This window comes from Rattus norvegicus, chromosome 12 (genome assembly GCF_021556685.1).
Source record: "Rattus norvegicus strain SHRSP/BbbUtx chromosome 12, alternate assembly SHRSP_T2T, whole genome shotgun sequence".
Taxonomy (NCBI): Eukaryota; Metazoa; Chordata; class Mammalia; order Rodentia; family Muridae; genus Rattus; species Rattus norvegicus.
The window spans coordinates 1,048,937-1,069,061 of record NC_141545.1 but is presented as its reverse complement, the minus strand read 5'-3'; the positions used below and the strand labels follow the sequence as shown (position 1 = coordinate 1,069,061).

At 41.5% G+C, this 20,125-nt stretch overlaps 1 protein-coding gene across 11 annotated transcripts in view; it reads left to right on the top strand.

Moving 5' to 3' along the window:
- Spetex2l3 (Spetex-2 protein like 3) overlaps nucleotides 1-19,097 on the top strand; it is a 79,822-nt gene extending 60,725 nt beyond the window's left edge. For 3 of the 11 annotated variants that reach the window (XM_087579581.1, XM_087579580.1, XM_087579582.1), the window contains 5 exons: nucleotides 3,318-3,420; nucleotides 4,029-4,165; nucleotides 5,544-5,675; nucleotides 6,326-6,509; nucleotides 12,200-13,297. In XM_087579581.1, coding sequence (XP_087435707.1) covers nucleotides 4,056-4,165; nucleotides 5,544-5,675; nucleotides 6,326-6,509; nucleotides 12,200-12,205 — 432 coding nt within the window. In that variant the 5' untranslated portion in view covers nucleotides 3,318-3,420; nucleotides 4,029-4,055 and the 3' untranslated portion in view covers nucleotides 12,206-13,297. Of the gene's footprint in view, nucleotides 1-3,317; nucleotides 3,421-4,028; nucleotides 4,166-5,476; nucleotides 5,676-6,325; nucleotides 6,510-8,124; nucleotides 9,309-12,199; nucleotides 13,298-17,989 lie in introns of those variants that run through there. The other 8 variants (XM_087579586.1, XM_087579585.1, XM_087579587.1 and 5 more) reach the window with 7 other exon arrangements.
- Nucleotides 19,098-20,125: the final 1,028 nt, after the last annotated feature.

The window sequence follows — 20,125 nt, the reverse complement described above, 5'->3', positions numbered from 1 at the left end:
GGCTTAGCCAATGGCTCACCCAACCACAGAGCTCAAAGTTGTTTCCAGAGTTCCCTATGCTACACCGGCTCGGGTCTTTCCACTTGGAATCTGGGCACTGAAGCATCTTCTCCAGCCCCATCAACAAAGGCACCGACTCAGAACAAGAGAGCGACTGATAAAATACTTGAGTGACCCTAAGTGCTTGTAGAAATCTGATGGTCAGAGCAGGACAGCAAAGGGAAACATAATGCTGGTTAACAATAAAAGTTCTCCTGCTTTAGAACCGACGGTTTCCAGAAACTTTGCTTCAGCTGAGCCTGTTTCTTCATCCATCACAGGGTTACCCTGTAGGGTTAGGTACTTCAGGCATCATGGTGGCACATGGTGCATTTCAATTTAGAAAGCCTCATAAGTCACTTCTAGGAGATGCCAAAGAAGACAGTAAGGGAGTACAGCCCTCTCTTGCTTCTCACAGAGGCAGAACGGGCAACCTCTGTCCTTCACTGTGTTATGGGCGTTGGGGCCCTGCTTCCAGGTTGGAGATAAACTCAGAGAGACTCCATAATTTATGGCTTTAAGTATGAAAAGAGGTGCAAGTGAATTCAAATTAAGTAATTGCATCAATTATTTTAAGTGTTTGTTTGGTTTTCATTATATTTAAGAACCTTCGAAATCCTCTCACTTAAAACTTATCTCAAAAACAAGACTGCTAAAATGATTTAGTAGGTGAAGGCCAGGGTTGGCCACAGGCATATGACAACTTGAGTTTAATTCCCTAAGGTCCACATGGTAGGAGACCAGAGCTGATTCTAACAAGTTATCTTCTGTCCTCCTTGTGCCTATGTGCTCCCCTCGCCCACACAAAATAGCTACATTAAAATGAAATAAGAAAAAAAGAAAACCTCAAAAATAACTTCCCAAAATTAAAAATAACATCACTATATACATTTATGTAAAGTGTAAAAGTTTTCATATTGCCTAGATATTATGGTGTCATCCCAGTAGAATAACTATTCTTGATACATATTCATTCACTTTAACCAGTTTCCTTGCTAAACATGTCTCTAAAACTATCTCTGCTTTTCTCAGTGTATTTAATGAGTTTATATTATTTTCATTACATAAAAAGTGTAAAATTTTTCACAAGGGTATATATGGCTACAAATTTGAAGTTGTTGATATTTTATGTCTCTTCTCTCTAGACCACACTATTTTGATTGAGAAATGATTCTTTCTATAAATGCTGGGGTAGCTGGAAAATTCAGGAATTTTGCTAGCCACATAATATTCTTGTCTAATTTAAATATTTTTAAATATGTATTTCTCTGCCATTTAAAATTTTAATTTCAAATACATTTTTAATTTTTGAAAATTTCATATTGTATTTGCATCATTTCTTCCACTCCCTCTCTTCCTCCAACCCCTCCCATGTCTCCATTAACACTCCTCTCAAACTCATAACCTCCTGTACAAGTATATATGTACACACACTCACGGGCACACACACATGCACGTGAGCACACACCCAGACACACACACACCCAACCTGCTGATCTCACTTAGTGCTTTTTATATATACATTTGTCCAGGGCTGACTTCACTGAGCACTGGATAAAAGCGAGACATTTCCTCTCCCCTCCCCTTCTCGTGTTCAGATAATTACTCTGGACTCTGAAGGACCCTACCACTCACTCACAGGCGGTGAGCTCTAGACTTTATTCCTGCTTTGAGGTAAACAGTGAGATTCCAACATGAATGGCAAAGAGGGAATCTCTCAGAATCATTTTCAGACAGCCATGGCCAACAAGTTCTTGTTTGGATCTCTAAAACTCAGGCAACCCTTTATTAGTACACATGCCGTGGGTGTCTTAGAGTCCACTGAGCAGCTCAACCAGCGAACATCTTCTGCTAGTTGCTGTTCAGTCATGATGGCGGGCCTAGTTTGCTTTGTAGTGCTATGTTAAACACCATGTAAACTCTGGGAGGAGGGATTTACTTGACTTACAGGTCTGATCATTGAGGGAAGCCAAGCAGGCACTCAGGCAGGAGCAGAGTTGGGGAGTGTGGAGGAGTGCTGCTTGCTGGCTTCTCTCCAGGATCACATTCAGCTGCCTTCCTTATACCTCCCAGAAGCACATGCCCAGGCACTTCACTGCCCAGAGCGGACAGGGGGCCTCCCACACCAGTCAGCAATCAAGACAATCTACCGAGACATTCCTACAGGCCAGTAAGATGGAAACATTTCCTCAACTGATGTTCCTGCTTCCAGATGACTCTAGTTTGTATCAAGTTGGCAAAACTAGCACAGGGAGTTTAGATGGCCAGCCATGGGGGCAGGGTGTGGGACAGAGAAGATCTATTCTCTGCCCTGGAAACAGTGGCTCCAAATACTTGGCAGATTACTTGACAGGCAACAACACAAAAGGCTATGTTTTCTTAGCATATCACACTGGTGGGGCTAGTGAGATGGCTCAGGAAGTAAAGGCACTTGTCATCAGGCCTGACAGCCTGAGTTCCATTCCCAGATTCTGTATGGCAGAAGGTGAGAATGACTTCTTCAACATTCTTCTAACATCTACATTGTGTGCTCTGGCACATGCATGTACACACAAATGTGTGCATGTGTGTGTGTGTGCTCACTACACCCCCACACACATATAAAAATTAACAATAATAAAATTCAGCGCAACACCCCCCCAAAGGAAAACTCATCCTAACAGGAGTTTTAGAACTCAGAGTTTTCAAAGGAAAATTGGAGAGAGACTCATCTCTGGAAATGAAGATCACTAAGACACATAACTTACAGGTTTCTAACTCATCTTCTCTCCTCAAGTTTAAACAGAAATTTCCAGGCCCTGGCTCAGTTCTTCTTGAGTTCAAGATAATATACTAGCAATAATCAGAGCCATGGGGCTAACATCATTCCTTTTCCAAATAAGTAATACAGTAATATCTAATTTTCTAGAGAAGGAAATAATACAGTAGGAATTGAAGCAAAATTATTTTACAAAAATTATACACGAAATCTTTAAAAATTAAAACAAACTATTCAAGGAGATCTCACACTTGTAGTAGTATAATGAACCACATTACTGAACCATAAACGCTGGGGCTTCACTAGCAACTCCATGGCCACCAGCCCTGTGGCTACCCAGTATTTACAATGTGGCTAGTTCAGAGTGAGCTATGCTGGAAGAATAAAATATGTCTTATATTCAAAGTATTTAGCACAACAGAAGAAATGAATACCGAAATAGTTTTATGGCTCCATGTTGAACTAATGTTTAGGATAAATTGGTTTAAGTAAATGACATTACTGAATTTAATTCCACCAGCTGCTTCTTGCTGTTTTAATGGTGATTCAAACATTGAAGAAGAAAGTTTCTGAGCAGCGATCCACAGAACTTTCTCAAACTGAGCAGAACTTTGGAGTAGAAGGTAAAAGATTAAAGAAAACACCTGTTGAGATGTTGCAGCATGGAATGTTCTTGGGAACATCAGGCTACTTGGGGATAGATTATCTGATGAAACGAATAGCAACCATGGGATTTGGGTTTGTGCGTGCATGCGTGCATGTGTGCCTGTGTGCCTGTGTGCGTGCATGTGTATGTTTGGTACCTAAGAAATTGAGGAGTAGCCTTTTTTTCTCCTGCTAAATATGATCAGCCCCTGGCAAAATCCTTAGCCTTCTGTGGAACTGAGTTTGTGAATTAAGGGACCCAAAGCACAAATGTCTTTTGAGGTTAGTGTCATATTGCAATCTCTTCCAGTTCCAAGTAAGATCAACAGTCACACTGTGTTCCAGACAACAACCCCAAAGTGGAATTGGGTTATAGGAAACCATGCTCATTTCTTTCTTTGCTTTATGCCTTTGTGGAGCTGACTTCCACACATTGAGCACCCACTGCCTGGGACTTGCCTAGCTGGAGGGATTCACCCAGTCTCTACCATTTCCTCTTCCTCAACTGGCTTTTGGGATTTACATTTGTTGTTTCCTCCTATGGGCCATCAAGTATGCAAATTCACTTGGGTTTATCTATCTACAGGTTTTGGTAGGAAGGCATCATCCCAAAATGTCATCAGAACTGGAGGAACTCAAATTTGAAATCCAGAAATGTAAATTCGAGAGGCATGAACTTTATCAAATCCTGGACCTTTATATCTATGATGATTGGGACTACAGGTAGTCATTATGCCCAGTAACCTGTTCGCTGTCTTGTGCTCTCTCTCTCTCTCCCTCTCTCTCTCTCTGCTAACCCAACATTACTTCATATCACGAGAGAGTTTCACCTCTCATCCTGGATCTTAAGGAGCTTTGGCAGGCATTGGCTTGTGAGATAACCTAGGTGCTGTGTTTTGGGTCAATCTCCTTTGCACTTGTCCCTGAGCTGCTTGTATTAAGGTAGATTCTGTCAACAGACCGAAGGACCTGGTCACACTTGATGCATCTAAGTGAGGGAATGAGATTCTTGCATGCCATCACTCTTTTACTCTGATTTTGTTCATTATACACAGATTCTATGGCACCTCCATTGATGTAATTGGCATCCTAATTGTGTTTGTATATGGGATGATGTATATGTATGTGAAAGTATTTGTGGGTTTTATGCTTACGGTCAGGGAGTGTGGGGAGTTTGATGGGATCTAAGGATCTGTCTGATGGACAGTTTGCAGGTCATGATAGCGTGGAAGACCACATGGACCAACAGAACTCTTTGCACCTTCTATTTACATTGCTGGTAGATAGGACTCTCCTGAGGGAAGGAGGGGTTACAAATCCTCTTCCCTGTCAAAGTAGTTATGCCCTCTGGGAATTCAGGTAAGAATAGGAAACAAGGTTTGAGAATCCCTGTTTTCAAAACAAAAGAAATGTCATCATAACTATCTGTTGGACTCAAGGCTGTGGGACAGACTGGAGGAAACTTCTTACAGAATTAGTCAATGCCTTCAGGCTTACCTGGCCAACTCTTGACAGTCAGCTCCATGGACCTGGTAACCTGGCTCTGTTGTCCTGTGCTCAGGATAGTAAGTTTAATCAGCACAAATAGGACCCGGTTCAAAGGAGCAAGTATGTGGTATAAACTGGGTTTAAGTAATCCAGTCAATAGTCTGATTTCACGTAATCTTTTTTGACTGATTTGAACTTCATTATTTTTTTGACTCTATTGTTCTTTTTTTTTTTTTTTTAAGCTATCAACGGACCTAGAAATGGTGATTGTGGTAACAAATTCTGAACATTTGTTGTTCCCAAACAGGCATTTCACAGGTTCCACCCATTCCAGTACAGAGGGTCTTTGCAGAACCACATCTCCATAGCCTTTTTAGGAGTCCTTATTTCAAAATAAATGTTTGCTGATTTGCGCAGAAATATTTCCTTGAAAGAATTGTTGTTGGAGTCTCACTGTTGTGGTTTTACTCCAGTCTTTGTGTTTGCCGCATTCTTCCCTCCCCTCTCATTTCTTAAATTTGAATTTTTTATTGGATTTTTTTTTAGATTTCACCTAATTCTGAAATCATGGGTTCAAATGGTTATTTGTTCCTTGGGCCATGCCCTAACACAGGCTGGATGTTGAATTGCCAATACTTCAATCTGAACATGCGATGAGAATGACGGCTATGCAAATGATGACCAACTCAATAAGTGATGCCATGGAGAGGTACAAGGAGCTCATACAAGTGAACAGTTCCTACCGGTGAGTCACTGACAGAGATGAGAACCCAGCACTAGGCAGGGAATGCTTCTGTCCTGTATGACTTTGAACAAAAGTCAGGGCTCTGGTTCTGTAGTGTCTGACTCTTAACCAGAAGCCTGCCTCCTGGCAAGGGTCTTAGATTTGTAGCTCTTGGACTCAGTTGTCCTACCTGTGAAGAGTGTTTAAGACCCTCCTATTGTTGTTTTCCACATCAATGATCCTCTACATAGAAGAGGTTCGCCCCATGATGGGAATATCAATCAACTGTGAACCTCTAGGTCTCTGACAGGAGATTTAAAGATCTGTGATCCATGAGAAACACATGGAAAGATTGTATAGCTATTGGGTCTTCAATTACCCCTCAGAGGTGATTTCCCCACTATGTGAAGATGGTTTTAGCATACCATGGACATATAAGCACCCATATGGACCATTTCTTCTTCCTTGATTCATATAAACTCTCTTAGTGTCAGGATTTTCAGAAGTACTTTGATTCATGTGGAATGTGGATTTTGTAATTGGTGCTAACTTGTATACTGTTATTCTGGGGATATCTGGGGATGAGGACCCTTGAAGTAATGATTGTACTGGCAAGAGTGATAGGCAAATAGAAGCTGGCTGGGATTTACCATTTTTTGTTTGTGGTTCAGCATCAGGCACTCCCAGCTCCTGTGTGAACAAACTCAATTGAAGAACCATATACAGATTTTGCTGAATGAGAACAGAGAACTGCTGGTGGAGCAGTCTGAACTGCCAGCATCCTATTTGGAGGCAAAGGGGTTCTGTGAAGAGTCCAGAATGAACATCTGTGTCCCCAGTGCCAAGCAGCAGCAGGTAGGGTTCGGCCTCAGGGTCAGGTTTTCCTCATGTTCACCATAAACATTGACAAACCATTGTAACTGTCTATTGACTGACCTAGGTCGCATCCAAGTGTTCATTTATATGAAAATTTACAAGGCTTTCTGTGGAGATAGCCCTTTTTCAAGAAACTGCATGTTTGTAAAGCAAGTGCTCCTGCTCTTCGAGAATCTGCAGTTTAATAGGAAGATAGGTTGATCACACATCACAACACTACATGTCATTATGTGTGGAGGGTGCTATGTGGGAGCTTCTCTTTAGACTTGCACTTGGCTTTGAGGGATGAAGAAAAAGCCCAGAGCTCATTTTCTTAACAGAGATCGTGTGAAAATCCAGGAATTAAGTAGTTTGTAAGGAGGAGAGAATGGTGGAAATGCCAAAGAGATGGTGTTTATTGTGATTTTTGGTGGCTTTTGTTCTTCCTCCCCCTTTTTCCCTGTATATGAAGATGGTGCCTTCATGCTTCATAGATCTTGGATAACTGACAGAGTCTGAGTAGCAGCCTGTCATTTCTATCTCATTTGAGGGTTCCTGGAGAGTTCATATCTGGGCCTTACAACCTGAAGCTGGTTAGAAGAGCAGGGATGTGGAAAAGGTTTCTCAAAGGCTGAGGGTTGGCATTAAAGTTGTGACTTCAAGAAGAAAGTTATTCATATATACCCCCAATTCTCACTAAGAAAGGTGCATTGCTGTGAGGACCTGCATCTTCAGGGGCATTTGGGGAGGCCAGTTAATGACATGTGATTTTGTCCAGTCATTCTCTACCTTAGTCATTTGAGCTAGATCTCTCCACAAACATGAAGCTTTCTGTTTTGTGCCGGAAAGCAATCTTTGCATCACTTGTCCTGTTCCAGGAGGAGCCCCTTCTCTTATTTGTCTCAACACACCCTTAAACCATCCAGCTATTTTAAAAATATGGATTAGATTCCTTCACTTTACCTGAATAGAGGTATCCCCCTGGAAGATTCTGGTGTGTCTCATTGGCTTCACCATGATCATGTGTAGTGAGCCATATTGGATTTGGGCCTGGCTGCTTTGTAACTGCATGGCCACAGTAAAAGTCATGGGATTGTTGGACAGAGGCCTCTCCCATGTATTTACGACACAGGAAGAAAAGACCAAGTAGTAAACCCAGTGTCTCCACTGCATGACCTCTGCTGAGCCCGGCTGATGCATGTGGAACCGACACACCTGGACCACACCTGGGTGGTGGTCAATTTACTTCTGCCTTTTGCTTCCTCAGCCTTTATCCTTGAGATTTAGGCTGATCTTCTTGGATTTCTCCCTAATTAATTCAGGTCTCCTAGTCGGTCTTTTGTTACCGAAGTCATGAGCCAGGTAGTCACGAGCCAGGGTTTCCCACTGTGCTTCCCAGTTATTTTCTACCTGGAGACTTGGGTATATAAGTGGTGAATAAAGCTACAGGAGATTCTCACTCTTCTTCCTCACTCTCGCTCTTCCACTCTTCCTCTGTCTCTGTCTCTGTCTCTGTCTCTGTCTCTCTCTATCTTGATCTCTCTTCCTCTCTCTTCCTCTCCTGGCTTGACACGATAACCTGTGTGTGTGTATGTGTGTTTCTTTCATCCCGTAGGCTTTCGCCCGAATCTCGGTACTGTGTCGGTGCTGGTGCTCACAATCATGCATGGAATCCTGTAGTGCATCCCTCGGCTGACATTGCTTTGCTGACTATGTCATGGGCATGGCATTCTTTCAGGATAGATTCCCTCACAATATTTTACACAGTGCTGCATTTCAGAAAAGTCAGTGTAGGTTATTTCTGTAGCCATTTTCTGACTGCCATTGAGGTTGTTTTAATATCACCTGAACTCTAATGTGATGAAAAGTTCCTGGAAAGTGACTATAAGTCACTGTCTTCTTCTGATGTTTTCAAAGTCTTCTATGAAGGAAACAGGGTAGTGTTAGTGAGGGGCCTACAAAGAGTCAACATAGAGCTTGATGGAGTCTTTTCCTAGAAATCTCTCTCTTGGGAAGTTGATGTTGTGTTGTTTAGGCTATCTGCGCAGAACATGTAACTTACTTGTAGGACCAGCCAAGTATCTGCATAGAAAGGTTTCCTGAAGTGGAAATGAGTACAGGCCAGGGCAGCACAACCTGCTTGAGTCTAAAAGACTTGTACACAGCGTAGCTCCCACTGAAAGGAGAATTATACGAATTCTAGGTTTGGAGATACAAAATTAAAAGAATAAACCCCAAAAGGCCACAGATACAAAATTAAAAGAATAAACCCCAAAAGGTCACAGACCCAGGGCTAAGCCCTACAGCCAGGACTAGCAGGCCATAAAGATAAAGGAGCACAGGAAACACTGTCTAGGCAGGACTGGCAAGCCATAAAGATAAGGAAAGGAATGCAGAACAGACCAGGAGTACCGGATCTGACTCACAGGCCACCTGGCAGGAAGAGATAAGCCCCCAGCCCCCGACATCCAGGACGCCCCAAACCTGCCAATGTGTGTAGCTATACCTTATTACCTCATCATGTGAAATAGCCAATCATATTGAACATGTCTATGTGCCTCGTTTGAATCCACCAATCCCTGTAACTATGCATCTGCTTCTGTACGCCCGCTTCTGTTTCCCCAATCCCTATAAAAGCCCCATGCTGGAGCTGCTGGGCGCGCAAGTCCTCCAAAGAGACTGTGTGCCCACAGGTACCTGTGTTTTCCAATAAACCCTCTTGCTGATTGCATCCGAGTGGACTCGGCTCGGTCATTGGGCGCTTGGGACTCCTCCTGAGGGAAAGGTCCTCTTTGGGGGTCTTTCACCACTAATTCCTCACTCAACAGAAATATGCTGCATAAAAGCAAAGTTTTCATTTGTCAGTGTGTGTGGATGTGTGTGTGTTTGTGTTTGTGTGTTTGTGTGCGTGTGTGTAAGTGTGTGAATGTGTGTGTGTTTGTCTGTTCATGGTTGTGTGTTTGTGCAGTAGTGAACCTGTGTTTCCCTCTATTTCCACGTTTAATGAGAAAAGTACTCTAAGTGTTCACTTTACATCCATGAAACATGAAATGCAGCTACCTAATCATTTGACATCTCCATCTAGCTCTGTACAGCAAAAGGACCCTTAAGTTAGTAATTTATTCAGTTTTCAAAAAATTGTAACATGTTTATCTTGTGAAGTCTGGGGGAGGGTGGAATATATGTTCAAGTGAGTCGTGTTTCACAGTGTTAACAAATGGTACAGTCCTGGAACTTGCAGGTCCCTTTTTATTATGGTATAGAAGTAGGACAATAAAGTCCTTTAGAAAGCAAACCCCCCCCCCCCGAAATGGCACAAAAACACCTGTAAATTTAGATTTTCAAGTGATTAGGGGCAAAACTACTGATCAGTATTGAAATCCTTCGGAGCACATCAAAGGAATGGAATACAGGGAGGTAAGTGCAAGGCTTCTCTATAAAGTCCATGAGTTTATGTTCCTTCTCTTTTCTTCACTAATTGTGAAAGGTGACTGGAAGTTTATGTCACTCACTGTGTCTTCTCCAAGGTTGGTTTCCACATTGCCTGTTACCATTTCTTTCCAGCTATCCTGGCACAGTTACAACTTCAGCTGGGAGTTTGGCTTGGACTTTATTCATTGAGAATTTGAGTTGCTTGGAGTTGTATCATCATCCAGCAAAAGTTCCATAGCTATGCTGTGGTACAAGAACAGGGCAGTTTCAGGAGCCCCTTTAGGTGCACAAATAATCTAAAGCACTCCCCTATGTTATCTGTGTAGCATTCTGCAAGTGCTGTTAATCAAAATCATTTTTTCTGAGGAAAGTTCAGCCTCAATGGGGTTAGGAGAAATGAGGACCTTCAGATGGGTCTGGGAGTGTAAGAACAGGTAGGCCTATGAGAAGCCATGTTCATAAAGTGGAACAGAAGTTTTAGTTGACACAGAGATTCCACGACAAGGAGGAGGTGTTGCCATTGCAACTAGGGCACATCAGGGTTGTAGTGATCCTCAGTGTAGCCCTGAAGGAGAAACTCTCCAGATGTCCATCAGCCAAGGAGGGAAAATGCAACATAGGTTGGAGCCCTTCAATGGATTATGATTCAGTATAAGAAAATCCATGTAAGCATTTACTTACTTAACCCAAATATCTGTGACACAATCACATTATAGGGAGAAAAATTGTTCATTTGGATTCTGGATATGGAGATTTCCTATGATTCTGGGGGCATAGCTTTGGGCATGAAGTCAGCCAGGCTGTGGTAATGAGAGCTCCTATTAGAAGAAGCTGCACACTTTGGGGAAAGTCTGAAACATTGAACAAGAACATAAGTCTAGTCCACCACCAATATATGATTCTTTGCTGGGAAACAACCTGCTCTACACAGCCTTGGGAACTTGATAAGCCAGACTGGGCAATACGCAAGAACCTGAATTCTATGTCATTTTATGAGATGACAATACATCACTGACTGAGCTGTGTATAGGCTATGGCCACTATGTACATATCCCACTCAACATTTGTTTTTATGCTTTCAGAGTATCCTGGGGAATCATTACATTAAAGATTAACTGGGAAAGTAAACACTTGACTGCATTGTACTATGCTTATATTGTGTGAACACAACTGTCTTGTGTGTTTGAGAGTTGGTATTAGTGTGTCTGTGCATGTGTTTGTGTGTGCACACATGCATGCATGGTTCCATTGACAGTACACTCATCTAATGACCAGAATAAGGAAGGATTAGAGGAAAGAATGCAGGACACTCTGAAGCAGAAAGAACTGATCACCCAGGAAAGCGACTTGGGAGAAACAATGCAGAAGCATTCAGATATCTTTGAGATCAGGTAGGAACACAGGCTGGCAGAAAGAAGCCAATTGGATTTCCTGTCCCTATACAACTATCCTTTTTGGGTGGCTGACCACTGACATGGTTTTCAGCCTCAGGCAGCTAAAGAACTACTCAGAGTATTATTCTGGAACAGTTTATGTGAATTTTGTTCATGGAACGATATGTATGATCCTCAGGATTTCTTCGTATTTTGTACTTCTTTCTTCCTGTGAACTCTCTGATAAGATCTGGGGATATTTTCTCTTCTGTCCTCTCACAAATTGCATTACAATAACGATAGTCTTACAGGTGTGCTGTTATGTTTCTACATCACAATCACCTTTAATGTTCCATGTGTATGCTTGGAAGATATGCATGGAGAACATTCTCAGTGATAACAGGATCTATGCAGTGCCCATGGATTTGATGTGAGATGGTTTTTCTGTGTATTTGCAGATAGAGCGGTTACAAATGGAACCTACGCAGGTTCCTTCACTGCCAAAATAATCGTAACCTTCACTTCAATTCTGGTCAGGTTCTCTCTAATGCATCCAAACTGTATTCTAGGTTGGTCATATCTCTCTTGAACTCAGGTTCAGACATAGTTACAATGTTATTATTCAACATAATATATCTGGACCTTTGTAAAATATGCTAATTTTTCTTTTAATACTAGTACAGTGTGTAGTTCACAGTCCAGTTTCTAGCAGTTTTTAAAAGCTGAGATATAAATCCAAGCCCAGGTACTCTATGACACTTGGGGATGCAGGGAATGACCTCAGCTTACAGGTCAAGCTGGATTGTCCAAGTGAATAGAGCTGCTGTTTTAGGGAGAGCTGAATAGACAATCTCTCAGTAACCCCTTTTTCCCTTGCTCTGCTAGGTCTGAAATTCTCCAGCCGAAAGTCAAACATGGTACAGACCAGGACAAGTTCTCCCTTGGAGAGAAGTGCTACAGGAGTAGGAGTAGTACTAAGTGTGCCCAGCAAATACACCACTATTGCATCTCATCCCTACTATCCATCGCAATAGTGGCCTGCATTTTCCTCCTTTAGTTTGATTTCTTTGGATTGAATAGACTGTCCTTTCATCTCACCTCTCCCCAGAAATAGTGCACATTTGGAGGGACTCTGAGAAGAGCTGATGCACATCAATTAAGAGATGGTGGGCATCTAGGAAGAGTCTACCCATCCAATTTTTTACTTGTCCTGATAGCTCATCCAGAAGAGTTTCAAGGAGATCAGTCCACAACCTTGGAAAGACGTTGAGACCAAGACTGTAATGTATTTTATACTCGGTATTGGATGGCCTTGTCTTTCATGCCCCACTCCAACAGAAGAGACCTCCTTACATTCTGCTTTAAAAGATTATTACCATCATTAACTGCTTGTCTAGTATGTTCCAATGTCAACCACAGGCTATAAGTCTGTTCTGCAAAATGAGCAGCAAAAGAATGTTTAGCACAATTCCTCTGTTTAGATTTTAGTTTGAGTTTTGATTATTTTGGTTCTTTGGTTTTTCTTGTATTCATTTGAAAGTTTGTTATTTATTTGCTTTTGTTTTATTCTTTCAGTTGATTCACTATTTTGATAAGGATATAGACTGTATGCATTACCTATGTGCATCTGGTTACAATTGAGTAAATTGGATGTATTCTCTTAAATAAAACAGTGACCTCAAACTCTTCACTCTTAAGAACCTCCTTTATTGAGGTGTGGTGTCACCATCTGAAGTCCCACAGCTGTCAGGGAGGGATGGATCTCTGCATTCTCATGGGAACTGGGCATCACAATTACTTCTCAGTCAGACTGAAATACAAAGCCGATTATTCTTTCTCTGTAGACTGTGTTTCCAACTCTGTGAATACCATGTTCATCATGCAAAAATTACCCATGGTGTATCCTTGTTGTCAAATATTTAGGTACCACTTAATTATGCTCTTTTGTGGATGACAGTGTTGAATAAATTAATGGGATATACATCAGGTTTTCTGTAATATTTCTGTAATAAAAACATGGGATAAGGGAGATTAAAAGCAATCAGGAAGCCAGCACCCAAATTTTGTTTTGGAGAGAGCAGAACACGCAGAAATTTGGACGATCCTTACCACAGGACAGAACGCCACTTCTGCCCACCTCTGCCCACATCCCTGGCCCAAGAGGAAACTGGACAGTGCCCCCAGATACATAGGCAGGAACCTATTTGGTCCAGCCTGGACCCAGATCTGAACTGGATCCCGAAATTATTTCAAGAAATCCAAAGGCATAGTATTCTGTGTTTCCTGATTGTGGCTTTTTTTTTTAAGCTGTAAATGCGATTTTGTTTTTTGTTTTTTGTTTTATTTTGTTGTTTTGTTTTGTTTTGTTCTTGGATATTTTTTCATTTCCATTTCAAATGTTATTCAATTTCATTCACTTTCCTTTTTTCCCAGAAATAAGTCCCCTTATACCAGGCACTCCCCTTCTTCTATAACGTGTTCCCTTCCCATTGACCCCCTTTCCCTACCTCTGACATTCCCCTACACTGAAGGTCCAACCTAAACAAGACCAATCATTTCTCCTTCTATTTGTGCCCAATAAGACCATGCTTTACTACATAAGCATTTGGATCATGGGTCGGTACATGTATAGTCCTTGGGTAGTGGTTTAGTCCCTGGGAGCTCTGGTTGGTTGGCATTGTTGTTCTTATGGGGTTGCAAGTCCCTTCAGCTCTTTTAACCCTTTCTCTAATTCCTCCATATTGGGTCCAGTTCTCAGCTCAAAGATTTATTGCTAGCATTCGCCTCTGTAATTTACATGATTTGTGTGTGCCTCCCAGTAGATCGCTATAGCAGGCTCCTGTCCTCATGCACTCCTTAGCCTCATAAATCTTATCTACTTTTGTTTGCAATACACACACACACACACACACACACACACACACACACACACACATATACATATACACTCTATCAGTTTAACAGAACTTTTGGTTTTCCATTCCAGCTTCAGAAAGGCTTACAATCTATATTATATCTTGGATAGCTTGTATACTATCTGATAACCATCCAATAAAGTATGCATATTCAGAGTTAAACAGCCTGACAGGCTATGAGTCTATAGTCAGTCTTCAACCCTGTCAGAAATCTCAGAACGACCAAATAGCTATACACATAGGAAGCCTCACACGGCTTCCACAACTGAGAGGTTGTAGAGACAAATCTCCACTAGCACAGGCCCCTGTTCGCAACATGTGAGCTCAAGTCTTCAGCCATCTGGCCCCAAATCAACTGACCGACTGATGAAACGCAGATTTGAAAGGGCTGATCACCCCATCTTGTCAGCAGGGCTTATCAGTCAACTCCTCTGCATAATTTGTCCTTTTCTGGACAGTATCAGTCTGGAGATGAAACAGGCAGTTTTGTCCAGTGTCTGCCTAGCCACAAAGTATTGCCTTGCTTGGAGGTAGAGATGTTCAAAGTCTTCGTTCAATCAACCAAAGGGGAACTGTTAGGAGCAGATGTGTCTCAAGAAAAGATAAATAACCTTAAATCTCAAATTTGGTGAATTTCTGACATTTTTGAAAACCATCACAAAAATAAAACTGCAGCAGGATGCAGACTTCATTTTTTCCCAAACAAGTTTGAGTCATAATTCATGTCTACAAAATTTGTTCCTATAAGCCATTCAGTGGGTATTAGTTCTTTCATAGCCATGTGCTCAATACTGATTTCAAAGCCTTTCATCTTTCCCAAAGAAAGCCCATACCTCTTAGCAGTATCAGTCCACATCCCTACAGACCCTGATATACCAACCCACTTCTGGTCTTTAAAGATGTTTTCATCATGGATTTCTCATGTAAATGCAATCATATATCATGTGACTGCTCTGACGGCATCTTAGCACAGACATGTTAATGTCCATCCATGCTATAGTTTATACTTCATTCCTTATTACCACACTGCATGTATACCACATTTTATCATTCACCTTTCGAACCTTTGGGCTGTTTCCACTGGTTAGCTATTATGAAGTATGGTAAGTAAAAACTTTTATAAGTTGTGTGTGTGTGGGGGGGGTTTATTTGGGGAAGTGATTTGCAGGGTGAACTTGTATTTCAATGTTTTGGAAATTCGAAGAACCATTTTCCAAAGACACTGTTCCGCTTTACGGATCTCTGAGTAATTCATGGAACTTTATTTCTCCACATGCTTGCCAATACCGGTTATTGTCTGTGTTTCTATCTCAGCCACCTTGGCAGGGATGAGATCGTATCTCACTGTGATTTTGATTTACCTCTCCTTGATGAATAATAATGTTGATCATATTTTCATATGGTAGTTTCTATTTTTTTTTTTTCGGAGCTGGGGACCGAACCCAGGGCCTTGCGCTTGCTAGGCAAACGCTCTACCACTGAGCTAAATCCCCAACCCGGTAGTTTCTATTTTAAAACGGGATTATCTTGTCAAATCAAGGGGTATGTATTCTTTACACATTCTGAATGCAATTTTCTTACCAGATGTTTAATTTAGGCATATTATCCTTCAATTATCTTTTTACTTTCTTTATGATGTCCTTTGACATCATATGTAAGATTTTAACCTGATTAAATTAAATAAGATGTAATGTAGAGAGCGGCGCGGCGAAACAAAGATGGCGCCGACATCCAGCCTTGTCTGGATATAAACGACTTACTGCGCATGTGCAGGCTTGTCCCCTTGCTAGGGCTCTCTCTAGTGGTGAACAGCGGTACTGCACATGTGCGGTTTATGCACCAGGTGTTAGTTGACCGTTAATATGCTAATGAGGTGATTCATTCTCCGCCAATCCCTGGAGGACAAGTAGTGGGGTGATCCAAGCCCCACCAATCCCTGAGAGATAATTAGCATACTGTTGTCTATATAAGCCGAGCGATTTTGCTGCTCGGAGTCCCTGTTCAAGAGAGCTGTAACACTAAGAGAGCTGTAACACTAAGAAGAGCTGTAACACAGTAAAGGCTTGCTCGCAGAAGAATCCTGTTGCCACGCGTCGTTCTTGCTGGCGGGACATTGGGCGCGCGACAATGTAAGCTGGTTAAAACTCATTGCTTTAGTTTTATACCTGTTCTATTATAAAATAGACTGGCGAAAGCAGCTTAGAGGAGGAAGGGTTTGTTTTAGCTCACAGTTCCTGAAGTAGCTGTATCCAGTATATTTTATCTGTTGACTTGGGTAGGCTATAATACCCAGATATTCATCTAAGTCTTGCTGTGAGGGTCTTTCCTAGATGTAAACATCATGTCACTTTAAGAGTAGAAAAATAATCTTGAAAATCTGGCTGGTCCTCAGCTAACACTAAGAGCCAAACCACGCCTTCCTGGAGAAGAAATCAGCCTGATGGGTTGCCCTACAGATTCCCAGTTGTCAACTCCACAACCTCTGAGATAATGTTTAAGTAACATGCAGCTCATGTTTTACCCTACCGCATCCTAAACCACATGGGCTTTGGAGAACAAGGTGGCTAAGAGCAGCCAGTTAATGGACACCAAACCCACCTTGGGAATCTTGTAGAGTTTTGTTCCTGAAGCATTGGATAAACAAACCAGGTTGCATTTTCTTCAGCCCAGTGGATCCCGACCTTTTGATGTTTAGATATTACCATGTCATGTTCAATCTTCAGCGAGAGAGCATTTCACAAGACTGTTATAAAGAATTGGGAGTGGGCCTTCAGGTCCTTATGAAATTTGCAACCATCAGTTTACTCAGGTTATATTACTTGGTTCCATTCACAGTAACCTGGGGGCTATGCATTCAGTTTTCATGGCTGGCGTTGCCTAATTCATTGGATTGTGTGAATCACAGTGAGCCAAGGGTTACGGGTTACTTATCTTACCCTGAGCACACTCTATTTACTAAAGTCACAGCATTCATTTTTTGTAGGAATAAAGGAAACAGAACAGACATACTGTGGAAGCTCTTTAGAAAGAGTCACTTCCATTATGACTGGTTCAATGCATTTTAGCAAAGGTAAAATTTACTGTTGCTTCATGCCTTTCAGTTGTGAACACTTAACAACAACCTCAGATAGTTCACGGTATATCATTTCAGCAAGACAAAGCAGAAATGAAATGATCTCCATACATCTTGTGCTTTGAACTTTGATTCCTGATGATACTTTCTCTGATTCATAACATGAACTCTTCTCTCCCAGAGCTCTTCTCTCTTCTCTCCCAGTGCTGGGCAGTTGGCAGGGGCAGCTCACAGTCACCTGTGGCACCACCAGGATAAGCAACTGATATTCTACAGTAGACTGTTGTATAAGCTATGGTGATCTGTAGTGACAGTTTTGTTTTCTTTTTTAAAAACAGGAATATTATAAGACTATGTTTGTATTTTAATTCCAGTTGTGGGGATGTGGAACCTCTTTGGACTGTCCACAGCAGCTGACTATGATTTGCCTCATGCTCTAGCAGAGGCAAGGTTTTGCCTGCTGTAGATAGTTTCTACAATTGTGTAATGTTTGGAATTCTAGGAAGTTTTCAGAGGGTATAGAAATGCTAGAGCTCCTTTAGGCGGGGAGGGTGGCTGTTGGTCATTTAATGAGATTGGTTGAAGTTTGTTAGTAGCATGGTCAAGAAGAAACAAAAAGAAACAATTTAGATGCAGAGATTTTCCTAATTTCTCTCTCTCCTCTCTCCGTGTTTCTCTCCTTTCTAGTGTTAGGGGTTGAAACAGGGATTAATGGATAAGAAAAAGAAGAACCCCTGAAGAAGGAAAGACAGGCTACGCTGATCAGTATCTGGATTAGATGTGCCTTTAACTTACATCTTCAGGCCTGGTTGGATTTGTCAGGATATAAGGACATTGACAATGTAAGCACATTGTAAAATGATATGCAATAAAAATAGAGGTTATTGAAATTAAATTTTAAAATCATTCACAAACATAAGCCATGAATATAAAGTCTTTGCCAGGAAGGGTTGTAGCCTTCATGATTTTATTGTCACCAATACCATAGGAATTGGTACAGAGTAACCATTAAATGTTGCATGAACATATTCGGCAATCAATACTTTATGGGTCCCTGAGGAAAATTCATTATGGCCTAGCATGGCCTCAGTAGGTCTTTCCTAAAGACATGGCTTATGTGAACTCTGGCCTTCAACTGTATAAATGAATATGCACTTGGCTCAGGTAGGAATTTAAGATGGGACCTGTTCCTAGGTGGTGAGAAGTCATTTAAGCCTACAGGGATGGTGCCTGCTTCTCAGGTGCATCTTCGATTGGGAAATCTATAGTAAAGCACTCGTCGAATCATCAGCCACAGCAAGCCTACCATTCGCAAAGCTGTGTGAGTAAGAACATTCTATTTGTGGCATTGGCCTCCAACAGCAATGATGCCAGAACAATCACAAGGACTTCTAGCACACCCAGACTGATCTGCAGAAAAATTGAATCCATTTCCTGGAAAAGGTAATTTTTAATTAACCCTTTCATCCAATAAGCACAAACAGTAAAAATGCAGTGACTAAGTCATCAAAAAATATAGCAGAAGGGAAAGTCCTTACTTTAAGGAATTAAAAAAATCTAACTGAGGATAAAATGCAACGGATGAGAGCTCATCTTGGCAAGGACTGTCCAAAGACACAGGACTTAATTCTGAGAATGTGATTTCTAAGGGGAAAAGAAAATGGGGTGGTTGTTGGCAGCATATGCTGCCAAGATTGACCCTCTGACTTCCCATCACCTGTGATGTGTATCTGCACAATCAATCAATCAATCAATCAACCAATCAGTAAATAAATGGTAACAAAGTTTAACGGGGAACCAGGAGTAATTTAAGGATTTTTCTCAATCAATTTTTTTCATTGTTGTAGAAGTCCCATCCAATGTAGCAAAAACAGAGAATATGGGGTTGGAAGGAGAGATGGCTCAGTCATGAAGAGCACGTATTGTTATGGAAGAGGACCTGATTTCAATTCCCAGCACCCACCTTGGTGGCTCACAACTGGCTGTAACTCCAGTTCCACGGAATCTACCACCCTTGATTTACCTTCTTAGGGACCAATGAGTGCACGTGTGGACATGTGAGTGCATACACACTTACACATGCACCAAGCAAGCACATGCCCTTAAAATAAATCTTTAAAAGATTAAAAAAATGTGCTTTTAAAATGCACAAAAAAGAAATAAAGCTTCTTGAATGTGGATGGAAAACCATTTTTAAAAGACATCAAATGATCAAATGGGGCTGTCTTGAGAAAGTAGATCCTGAGGTGAAGAGAAATTTGACTTGTGTTTTCTTCATGTGCTTCAGGGCAGACTGCAACTTGTATTTTACGAAAACTATGCATTCCAGTGCTGCATTCAAATATTTCTCATCAGCATAATCACAAAAGAGCATCCAGGCAAGCCAGAGCCAGAGGCAGGGGTTCAGGGGAGAGGCAGGTTTGAAGAGGGTGGGGGTGGAGTTTAAGTTTGAAGAGCAGGAAGTCCTGAGTAAAATGGGAAACCTTGCAAGCTACCTGTGAGAGTGCTACCTTGGTGACAAGCTGTCCTTTTCTCACTCAGGTTGGGTGTGTCTGTGTTTGAATCCTCAGAAGAAAGATGAAAATCTGGGTGTGCACAAAGAAGTTCTGTTTAGCACTTAAGCAGGAAACAATATAAGCTTGTTTACCTCTCCCCTACGGTTTTGTTTTTAAACATTCAAATAAGTGAGAAATTAGAATCAAATACTATTTCAGTTTCATCTCATTTACCAGTTACTAATTTTGTGATTTTTTTTTAATATATATTTTTCTATGAACCATTTAGAAGTCAGATGCTGGGAGTGTAATCGTGGTAGAGCACTTG